The 12202-nt window shown below is 40.2% G+C and overlaps 1 protein-coding gene across 3 annotated transcripts in view; it reads right to left on the bottom strand.

Annotated features, from left to right (window-relative positions):
• Positions 1-6838: 6838 nt before the first annotated feature.
• Positions 6839-12202, bottom strand: part of GRHL1 (grainyhead like transcription factor 1) — a 62864-nt gene continuing 57500 nt past the window's right edge. For all 3 annotated transcript variants that reach the window (XM_081944997.1, XM_081944998.1, XM_081944996.1), the window contains 2 exons: positions 10529-10593; positions 6839-9435 (listed from right to left, as the gene is read on the bottom strand). In XM_081944997.1, coding sequence (XP_081801123.1) covers positions 9321-9435; positions 10529-10593 — 180 coding nt within the window. In that variant the 3' untranslated portion in view covers positions 6839-9320. The remainder of the gene's footprint in view (positions 9436-10528; positions 10594-12202) is intronic.

Here is a 12202-nt window from a genome sequence, read left to right on the forward strand (position 1 = left end):
AAAAGTCTGGGCTGTGGCTATGTCTGGTTGCCCTCCATGGATGCTGACATCGCTGCCTGGGTGCAGCGCTGCATGCCATGCCAAAACGTAGGGCCGGCGCCTCCCGCCGCGCCTTCCAGGGACTGGAAATGGCCCATGGCCCCTTGGAGTCGCCTTCACGTCGACTTCATGGGACCTATGGCCGGCCTCACCTTCTTCATTGTAGTCGACGCCTGGTCTAAATGGGTTCTTCCACATGAAGAGCACTACCTCAGGGGCCACCATTCAAGTGCTAGACTCCCTGTTCACAACCCACGGTCTCCCTGACGTGCTCGTCTCTGACAATGGCCCCCAGTTTACCTCTGCAGAGTTCCAGCACTACCTGGCAAATTTGGGCAACGCCACCTGCCGGCTAGACACTCAAAAACACTAGCTCCGAGTCCGCGATACCTGTTACGTTCTCGCCAGTTGCCTTACCTTTGAAAGCTGGCACCATTCTCGGGCCCGGGCCTTCAGCGCGTCCCTCGCTGCCGATTCGCCAGCCCAACGGGGCCAGCACTCCTCCTCCTTCGGTGACGGCTCCACCTCTGGAGAGAAGATCTCCGCGCGTGCACAGATGTCCAGCATATCTCTGGGACTACACATGTTCCACCAGGCACGGCCAGCAGATGGCATTGGGAGAAATGCCTCTGATTAGTCCAGGCGCGCCTGCCGGACGGCGGGAGAAAAACAATACAATACAATATAATAGTAGAGTTGGAAGGGACCTTGGAGGTCTTCTAGTCCAACCCCCTGCCTAGGCAGGAAACCCTATACCGTTTCAGACAAATAGCTATCCAACATCTTCTTAAAGACTTCCAGTGTTGGGGCATTCACAACTTCTGGAGGCAAGCTGTTCCACTGATTAATTGTTCTCACTGTCAGGAAATTTCTCCTCAGTTCTAAGTTGCTTCTCTCCTTGATTAGTTTCCACCCATTGCTTCTTGTTCTACCCTCAGGTGCCTTGGAGAATAGTTTGACTCCGTCTTCTTTGTGGCAACCCCTGAGATATTGGAACACTGCTATCATGTCTCCCCTAGTCCTTCTTTCTCTTAAGCTAAACATACCCAGTTCCTGCAACCGTTCTTCATATGTTTTAGTCTCCAGTCCCCTAATCATCTTTGTTGCTCTTCTCTAGAAAGAGTGCAGAGAAGAGCAACAAAGATGATTAGGGGACTAACAAGTCACCCATTGATTTCCCGTCTGACAGTTACGTGTATAAATAGCAAATTAGTTGTTTGTTCGTTCCAGTCAGTTCTCATTCTGTTAATAAAAGTTAGTTGGATCTTCGTCTCCTCAGTTATTGCCGTCTCAGGCTTTAAAAACTTCAACTCCCAGAATTCCTCAGCCAGCATGTCTCCTCAGAAAGACAAAGGTTTCTGCCCCAGGAATAATTGCCGGTGGTGTCAATCTCTGAAGGAGAATAGCTATATTTCTATGAGAATTTTCGGGAAGCAACTGTGAAACTCGACAGTGCTTGTTTCTGACAATGTGTGCTTTATTTGTGAAAGACATTGAGCTTAAACAGTAACAGAGTTGGAAGGGACCTTGGAGGTCATCTAGTCCAACCCCCTGCTCACGCAAGAGACTGTACTAGGGATTTGAACCGCCGAACTGCCAACCTTTCTGATTGACAAGCTCAGTGTCTTAGCCACTGAGCCACCTAGTCAGGCTAAAGAAAACATATTGCCCGCTCAAATTTAACCATTAGCTTTTTAAGTCCATTGTAACATGTTCTTGCAAGGAGGTGCTATGGTTTGTATTGTTAGCATGATGTCAAAGCTGAAGATTGATAAACAAATTGCAGTAAAGCTTGAATTCCTTAGTCAGAGCAAGGAAGACCCATCTGTTATCCTGTGTAGCAGATGATGCCAAAGTGTCGGAGATATCACTTCTTTTTCTCAGTTCAGAAACAATTGCTATAATGGCATAGAGTAGACCAATGTTCTTCCATCTCGGCAACTTCATGATTTGTGAATTTCAACTCCCACAATTCTCTGCCAGATATCCAGACTATCCAAGTCTGGGAGTTGAAATCCACATATCTCAAAGATGCTAAGGTTGAAAAACGCTGGGGAATATGAAGATAGATTTGAAGAAGCAAGGCAAAAGCAGTAATGCATTAAGCTCAAGTTTAGCCCCTAAAAAAGAAAAACAAAAAACAAACTCTTGGGATTGCCATGCCTTGATTCTCTTGTCTATTGGCTGGGGGCCGAGGGCAAAGATTTAGAGAGAGAAAATCTCTCTAAAATCCAAGAATCTGTTATATACTATGGAACAATAAAGTGAAGTTTCAGTAGTCTTTGTTAAATGTTTCCTGCCTCAAATCTTCACTCTTAAAAAAAAGCATTTACTGTATTATGCCATATTTTCTGTATCCCCTCTTGTGCCTTCTTAGACATCATAACAGTGGTGGGTTCCTACCGGTTCGCACCGGATCGCGCGAACCGGTTGAAGACCGAACCCGGAAGTAACCGGACCCGGAAGTAACCGGGAACCGGCACCAGTCCTGTCACTTTATCCCCCTTGCCATCCCAACGGAGCTCGCTCGCTCCCCCGCCCGTCCGCACTAAGCTAGCTAGCCCAGCTAGCCGCTCATTGATTGGCTGGAGTTCAGCCAATCAGTGAGCGGGCTGGAGGTGACCCGTTTAAAAGCGGGTCGTCCTCCATTTCAAAACTCCCTTCTCTTTGCTGGGAGCTTGCTGCTTCCCTCAGGTAAGCAACTAAGCACGAGGGGGCGCCGGCGGGAGGCTTGCTTCGCCGAGGAAAGGCCTCTGGGCCTTTCCGAGACGAAGCGCCGTGCTTGCGTGAGCGGCGCAGCTGCCCGGAGCTTTGCATCGTCTCGGAAATGCCTTCGGGCCTTTCCGAGACGAAGCGGCGTGCTCTCGTAGGCGGCGCAGCCGCCCGGAGCTTTGCATCGTCTCGGAAATGCCTTCGGGCCTTTCCGAGACGAAGCGCCGTGCTCGCGTGGGCAGCACGGCCGGCGGGAGGCTTGCTTGGCCGAGGAAAGGCCTCTGGGCCTTTCCGAGACGAAGCGCCGTGCTCGCGTGGGCGGCGCAGCCGCCCGGAGCTTTGCATCGTCTCGGAAATGCCTTCGGACCTTTCCGAGACGAAGCGCCGTGCTCGCGTAGGCGGCGCAGCCGCCCGGAGCTTTGCATCATCTCGGAAATGCCTTCGGGCCTTTCCGAGACGAAGCGCCATGCTCTCGTAGGCGGCGCAGCCGCCCGGAGCTTTGCATCGTCTCGGAAATGCCTTCGGGCCTTTCCGAGACGAAGCGCCGTGCTCGCGTGGGCAGCACAGCCGCCCGGAGCTTTGCATCGTCTCGGAAATGTCTTCGGGCCTTTCAGAGATGAAGCGCCGTGCTCGCGTGGGCGGCGCATCCGCCCGGAACTTTGCATCGTCTCGGAAAGGCCTTTGGGCCTTTCCGATACGAAGCACCGGGCTGGCGTGCGTGGCAAGCCTCCGCGAGGCTAGGCCAAAAGCCCCACCCCCCACCAGCCCTAAGCAGTCTTAAACATTCTTACCTGTCCTGCTGCCTCTCTGCCTGTCTGCTGCCTGTTGCATCCATCCATCGCATCGGAGAGCTGCTGATTCTGCCTGCTGGTAAGTAACCTGGCTTTTTTTCTTTTATTTTTTAAATGTATTTTAAAATAATATTTTATTTATTGTGCATAGAATTTTTTAAAATAATTTTACTTAAAAGTATTGAGTGTAGAATATTTTAAAATGGTTTACTTCAATTTATTGTGTGTGGATTCTTTTCTTAAAATTGTCTTAGACTATTTAAAAAAAGATTCTATCCAAAATAAATTAAAATAAACCATTTTAAAATATTCTATACTCAATACTTTAAAATGTATTGTGCATATAATTGTTTTAAATTGTTTAATTGTAGTATGGAATATTTTTAATGGTTTCATTTTAAATTATTGTGTGTGGAATAGTTTGAAATGGTTACAGTATAAATTATTGCTGGTGGAATAATGGTTACAGTTGGTACAATACCTTAAAATAGTTATAGTATAAATTATTGCTGGTGGAATACTTAACAATGGTTTTTAAGGATTTTTTTTAATTTATAGAATATCTTTTTTAAATTATTGTTTGGGAATTTTTATGTTTTAATTGTTTATAAAATATATTTACTACAAGAAATGTTATTCCTTTTTGCAAATGTTTTATTTATGATGCAATATGTTGCTTTTAAGTGTACAGGTTGGTGTATGGTATGTGTCTCAAGGTGGCTTCTTTTCTATGGGCAGGCCAGGTTGGTGCAAGGCAGCTTTGCCAGATTTTGTGTGTTTCTGTGTGATACCTGGTTGTTTATGTAATTGTGATGTGGCTGTTGGTTCTGTGAGCTTCCTGGCACTGTCCTTTATAATTTCCCACAATGCCTTGATGGTTTTGATTCCAGTGGCTTTGTCTTTCCTGTCCTTAGGGTTAGGGGGGAAAAACACTGGTTTCATTTGCAGTCTTTGGGGGGGGGGACAAAAAGGAGAAAGAGGGAGGAGGTGGGAGAAAGTGGGATCCTTGCTGCTTTCTGAGCTTGGTGGTTGAACTGCCCAAGCAGGCCACCTATAATGAGACAGAGCCCTCAGGTCAATTTTGTTGGCATAGCTCTTAGTTGTGAGCAAATATGTACACACACCAAGAGTAAGAGGTGAGAAAATCTTCCTGAAATTTATGTCAGGGTGTGTTGTGAGGGGGGGGGAGAGAAAGAGAGAGAGCAGACACTACTTAGTTTCCTATAAAGGCAAATGTTTCCCCTGCCAGTTGTTTCTGACTCTAGGGGATGGCATTCATCTTACAGCTGAAGAGCCAGCATTGTCCGAAGTTGTTTCCATGACCATTTGGCTGCCATCATTATATTCCAAATGTGCATGGAACACTGTTACCTTCCCGCTGAAGTGGTATCTATCTACCTGCATCTATATGCTTTCAAACTCCTAGGTTAGCAGGAGCTGGAGCAAGTAATGGAAGTTCACTCTGTCACCTGACACTTGGTCTTGAACTGCCAACCTTTCAATCGTCAAGCCCAGTGTCTTAATAGCAATAGCAATAGCACTTAGACTTATATACTGCTTCATAGTACTTTACAGCCCTATCTAAGTGGTTTATAGAATCAATATATTGCCCCCAACAGTCTGGGTCCTCATTCTACCAACCTTGGAAGGATGGAAGAAGAGGGGAGGGGAGGAGCGAGAAGAGAAAAACAAAGTTGGAAGGGACTTTGGAGGTCTTCTAGTCCAACCCCCTGCTCAGGCAGGAAACTCTACCATTTCAGACAAATGGTTGTCCAATGTTTTCTTAAAAACTTCCAATGTTGGAGCATTCTTGACTTCTGGAGGCAAGTTGTCCCACTGATTTAATTGTTCTGTCAGGAATTTTTTTCTTAGTTCTAGGTTGCTTCTCTCTTTGATTGGTTTCCATCCATTGCTTCTTGTCCTGCCTTCATGTGCTTTGGAGAATAGCTCGACTCCCTCCACTCTGTGGCAACCCCCAAGATATTGGAACATTGCTATCATGTTGCCCCTAGTCCTTTTCTTCATTAAACTAGACATACCCAATTCCAGCTACTGTTCTTTATATGTTTTAGCCTCCAGTCTCCTAATCATCTTTGTTGCTCTTCTCTGTACTCTTTCCAGAGTCTCAACATCTTTTTTATATCATTGCAATAAAAACTGGATGCAGTATTCCAAGTGTGACCTTACCAAGACATTATACTGTAAAGTGTTATTAACACTTCATGAGACCTTGATTCTATCCCTCTGTTAATGCAGCCTACAACTGTATTGGCTTTTTTGGCAGCTGCAGCACACTACTGGCTCATATTTAAGTGATTGAGTGAGGTACCACTTATACTGTACCTGTGCATTTGATTTTTCTTACCTAAATGTAGAACCTTACTTTTTTCACTATTGAATTTCATTTTGTTAGATAGCACTCAATGATCAATTCTTGTCAATATCGTTGTATGTAGTGTATTCTCATGTTATAGTTACATAACATAGTTGTATCATTATGAAAGGGGAAATTAAATGAAATGCACTTAGCAATAGCACTTAGACTTACAGTGCTTTACAGCCCTCTATAAGCAGCTTATAGAGTCAGCATATTGCCCCAATCAATTTGGCTCCTCATTTTACCTACCTCAGAAGGATGGAAGGCTGAGTCAACCTTGACCCTGGTGAGATTTGAACTGCCAAATTGCAGGTAGCCAGCAGCCAGCAGAAGTAGCTTGCAGTACTGCACTCTAACCAATGTGCCATTGTGGCTAAATGGTACGTTAGATGTACTCTAGTACATACTAACAAAAAGAAATGTAATTTTACTTTAGCAAATGGTGGGAAACAGGATATAAATAGGGAAATGCAGATGAGGTTTAATTTACAAATATTATATGCTGTGTAGTGAGGATCAGTTCTGTTTTACAAGAGGAAAACATTACAAAAATGCTTTACTTGGGCAGTATACCAACATAAAGTTTTTCCTTCATTTGAAAATCACCCACACCCCATTTTATTCTAATCAAAAGTATAATAATTTGTCCTATATTATAAAGAGGTCTCTTTGTAAATGGAATAGAAAGAATTACACTAAACATAATTAATATATGTCCCCATTATCTTTTTTTTTTGGCTTTTTTATAATTTTATCATTACTCAGAATAACTTCTTATTTTAAAAAAAGTTGTGAAGTAGAAGTGAAGGAAAACAAGACTTCAGTATTAGATATCTGTGGGCATTTTGTTGCCTTTCCTTGCTTTGAGCAAACACCCACCTCCACTTATAACAAATACCAAGCCAAGTTAACTGAATGGTTACAAATGGACATATAAAATTTAATTGCTCTTGCCTTACAGCAAATGTTCAATTACACAGACACATAAAAGCAAACATGGGCAGAATCACTTCCATTGAACTCTACAAATATGGCTATGGTTAAAAGCCCCATGTCCCACAAAATAAATCAACAGTTTAATTCATACATTACATATAAATATAACCATGAGTGCATTCATTCTTAATAGAGAAAAATCTTATATTTACTCAATTTTGTCTGCAGCAAAACCTCATTTTTTTACAAAAGACAGAAATTGTCATGCATGTTTACAGATACAAAAATTATCTTGATATAATATCTTCCTTCCAACTCTGAATTATTAATGACAGCATTTTTCTAAACTGTTTCTAGTTTTCATCAACAAGATCTATTTAATCTTTACTCTGTAAATACATTACTATTTACAGTTATTAGAGTTTATTAAAGTTATTATATTTTTCTTTTAGGGAAGATTCTCTTTGGGTTTGCTTCAACATATACAATCTCTTCAACATTTCTCAGGATTCTATTGCTATGCAATATACATAATACTAATAATAACTATAATAATTATAGTGGTAATAAGAACCACACACAATAGATAAAGAAATCAAATAACAAAGAGCCTAAGTGTTCAAAATTCCAGGCAAAACTTTGTGTTAGCCTGTTGCAGAACTAACCTTCACAGCTTCATGCTGTCTAGAGGCATTGGATTGCAATTTAGCTAATATGTCAGGACTCAGGAGGTTGGAGAAGGCTGTGACAGAAAAGTCGCGAGCCAGCCAACAATGCAGGTTTATCAAATGCCATTTTGAAATGGGCATCATGTGGATGTTTTTTCCCTCTGCTACTATTAATGTTTACATTTGCTCAAAATATTTTTGGGGCCCATTCAAAGTGATTAATAAAAATAATATACAAACCTAACCATATTAAATAAAGTAGGAGTCTGACCAAAAGGAATCTGGAGTAGGGTCATATGTATTATATAGAGCACAGGCAGGTTGTATGGAGAAAGCGTATTTCAAAATAAACATGTAGCTCAAATAAAATGTTGGCAACCAAAAGAAATAACAAGTAGTTTTATTGGCTAGCTGTTGTAGGTAATGCGTGTCCCGTGACTGGCTACATCACTTTCTCTTCAAAACATATACTGAATTCACATCTGTGCAACTAGCACTGGTATTACAGTGTGGGTGGACTCTATTAGGAATCCCATTATGCTGTCTGGCTCACATATTATTTTAAGTTATGTTTTTTTTTTAATGAACTTTTGTTGATTAAATCACAATCTTCTTAAACTGCCATTTTGGGGTTTGCACAGCTTGGAAATCCCTGCACAAAACAAACTACATAATGACTTAGCATATTGAATGGAACCAGGATTATTGTTTGCTACAGTAGCAGCTTGCAGAGCTTATTTTTGGAAGCATCTATTCTATCCCATAAACCTTGCAAATGTACTCTGATTTATAATGGAAAATGGTGAGAAAGCAATCTCTGTTTCATGTATTAAAATGGTAGAGACCTACATTTTTGGAGCAAAGAAAATAATAATGTTTGAAATTGCAGTGAGAACTGAAGCCCAAAGTCACTAATACCAGTTTTGATGCTTAATGCTTCTTCAGTTATAATCATAGAGTACATGAGCAAGTCTCACCTCAGACTCTAATAATAAAAAGAAATTAAATAAAGTATGCAAAAATGTCCTTTTACCTATTTTCCCTTACAAGAGATTGAATACGTGCAACAAAAATTTAATTTAGCACCAAGATTGCTTTTCTTAGTGATACATTTATATACATATAGCCTTTTTCAGGTTGGCTTCACCTTATTCTTTATGTTATGCATGCAGATAGATATCTAATCATACCACTGTATATCCTGAATATTATATATAATATAATCTATGTACACATTTACAACCCTTCAAAATACACCACACTTATATACAGATATAGTTCATCAGTGGGATACACACAATTAAAGTTCTTCATAAAGCAAGAAACAAGAAATTGTAGCAGAAATTTATACTTATGCCCTGGGAAGCTGTAAACATCACAACAATCCAGTCCTACACTTTTCTGAAACTCCTATAAGCACCAAAGGAGTTTGGAAGTTCTGAGCTGATAAAGAAACTTACACACATATTTAATGGATAAGGGAATGTGTTGATAAAATAACAAGTTCATTTTAATTGTGCTTTGGTTATATAGGCAAATTTCATTTTTTTAAAAAATAAAAGCAATGTCTGTTCTTCTGTTTCAAGTGCAATGTTGCAGCCAAAAGGCCTGATTTATCAATTGATCATTCTTATTTTTTAAAAAAAACAAAACAAAACGATATTCCAAAGATTCTTTGGAAGAATAAAATGACTTCTTCCTTAAAAACACATTTGGATCCTGAGGACAAAAACAAATGAGGTTTTGTATTTAGAGCCTTCACTGAAAGATCCCACAAGGAGCCCAACAAATTAGGTTTCAGATTTCAGTAAGGGTGAGTTTGTAAGATCCAGCAGCTTCTTCTATCTGTAACTGGAAGGTGTCTTCATTGGAATAATGCTTCACAATATTATCATCCATATTCACTAAAATACTAAAAAAAAAAAAAGGGGGGGGTATTAAGAACAGGACGAACCAAAAACTGTCAGCAACAAAGTAATGAACAGGTTAGTATCTTTGGATATTCTGGTTAGCCTAGCAAAACAGCACACTCTTCTCAATGAAATTATATTAAGCATAGAGTCTGTACTTCATGATTTCCACTTAATTATTAAAAAAACTGCCACAATGGACTAGCTTCTAAGCAAGCAACGGAGGAAATTTAATCAGTCCAAGGCAGTATAAGCTATTAGCAAGAAACCTTGAAAACACTAAGATATTAAGGGAAATGACATAACTTCTATAGGTATCAACCTTTTTTCTTATCTTTTGCAGCCTATCCTGCAGCCTATGCAAAAGGTCATTTGCATAGTATAAACAAACTTAACTTCTGCTCAAAGATCTCTTAGAAATGTAACTTGGAGAAGCCCAATAGAAAAGTTTAATAAATGTCCACTTGGCATCCATTTCCCATGAATTCCAGGGCATTTGCAAACATAATGCAGACTTTGAAAATGAAGAGAGTGCCAGTTGCTCTGCAATTGAGAACAAATATGGCATTGGCAGCCAATACAGAAGCCAAGTATACGCAGCTTTCTATGAAACTTCATGGCAATTGTTAGGAAAAAAAACACTAAAAGATTATTAGAGGTAGTTCTTGACTTAACAAACATTCATTTAGTGACTGTTCAAATGTACAGCGGCAATGGAAAAAGTGACATGATCATTTTTCGCACGATTGGTGCAGCATCCCCATGGTCATGTGATCAATATTCAGATGCTTGGCAACTGGCTCATATTGTGACAATTGCAGTGTCCTGGGGTCATGTGATTATCTTTTGCAACTTTCTGATAAGCAAAGTCAATTCACAGTATGTGCAATCTGCCTTAAAGACAAAACTCCCAGTTTGCTGAACAAATAATTCTGGTCTGGATAATATGACAGTAGATGTAAGCTGCCGCCACCCTTCTGGTTCAAGGGAAATGGAGAAGACACAGATAGAGTGAAAGGAGAAATTGGCTGTATGCAAGATGACAAAGATAAAAACTGCACATCAATTAAGAAATGTTAATTCAGGTATACTCACCCTTTTTTACATTTCTTGAAGACTTTTCCTATTTTGTCCAAGGGGACATCATATTTGTCAGATATCTAAATATAAAAATCAAATAAATAAGATTAAAACTTTGAACCACAGAAGGGAAAATACTTTTACACAATACACAACATCAGAATTATTTGCTAATACCTATAACAAAAGATACATTAGAACTGAAATCATGATTTAAATTTCATTCACATACAGCAAAAAAAGAGAGCATGATATAAATATGCTTATATGATTTCATTGACTGCTTTTATTTATTTCTATTTGTATTGTATCTCACCTTTATTATTTTTACAAATAACGCAAGGCAGCGAACATACCCAGCACACCTCTTTCCTATTTTCCCCACAACAACCCCCCTCTGAGATAGGTTGGGCTGAGAGAGAATGATTGGTCCAACCAACATCACACCACAGACTGTCATGCAATCATTTTGGCTTTGTGAGTTCATTCTTATTAGAACAGAAATCTCTGGAGGAATGGTTGCGCCTATGCCTTATCAGGTCGCGCATCAAGTCAGCCTACGTTTAACAATGTCTAGTTTATAATCACAGTTCCAGATTCTGGTTTCCTCATTGATCACAAATTATGGCTCCCCAAGTCAAAGAACAGCTTGAATGAAGCAAATTTATTTAGCTGCAATTTAGTGTGATATCTGAACTGAGTTAATCTCTGATGTATACTGTTGAATTTCTTAGTAATTGTGCACAATTCCTATAACTTGTGGGTTGGTTTCCAAGCATTTTGTTACCAGGCTAGGTAACATATTTAGCAGGATTTAGAGGATGTCAATGTCAATGTTCTTCTGCTTATAAGGGTTGTGATCAGTAGGTCTTGTGATAATGAGGACACATCAGGTAAGGGTCATATCAGGTGAGGGCTTTTGATGGGGCAGGTGTGGATTGTGTCAAGTGAGGGCCTTGTGATGGGGAGGTCAGGTCAGGTGAGGGTAATTGGAAGGTGAAGTGCTGGTTGGGTTAAGGGCTTGCGTGGGTTGGCTGAGGGCCAGCACTGTCTCTGGTTGGCTGTGTGATTGATTTGAATTCTGAGTGATTCGTAGGCTGATTGTAGGTTGATGTGTCTGTTGATGGAACAGTGAAAGTAGCCCAATTAAAGCTTTTCTTATATATATTTCATGTTAACACCTTAGCCATTAATTATGTTTCTTTAATTTTCAGTTTTCATGATTCTTTTTTTATAGTAGAATTTACATATACCTATGCAAAAAAATGTCTTCATCCAGTTTAGCAGCATGGGATAGAGATAAAAGAGAGAGAAATACAATTTTTACTTTAAAAATGTGTTATTATGAACAAATTTACAATGCATTTTTCTTGATAATGAATGATAAATTTGGTGTGGAGAGAATTACATTTCTAAAACTTGCTGTTGAAGAAGTTGCTTGCCAAATAGAATTCATTTTCTAAGGAAAGGGGAAATTCAGACAACTAAATTTTCTCCAAAACAAAAATGACTTCTTGGATGATCAATATAATAGAAATCTGTAAGTTTTCTGAAAATTACACTAGTGCCCTGCCCTCTTCTCAGAGGGATGTGCAGGCAGTGGTGTATTAACCATTAACCAGAATAAGCACGTGCTTAGGGCACTAGGCCCAAGGAGGCACCACAAGGTTGAAAAAGAAAGAAAAAAAC

The sequence above is a fragment of the Natrix helvetica genome (assembly GCF_964273705.1).
Source record: "Natrix helvetica genome assembly, chromosome: 2".
NCBI classification, from domain to species: domain Eukaryota; kingdom Metazoa; phylum Chordata; class Lepidosauria; order Squamata; family Natricidae; genus Natrix; species Natrix helvetica.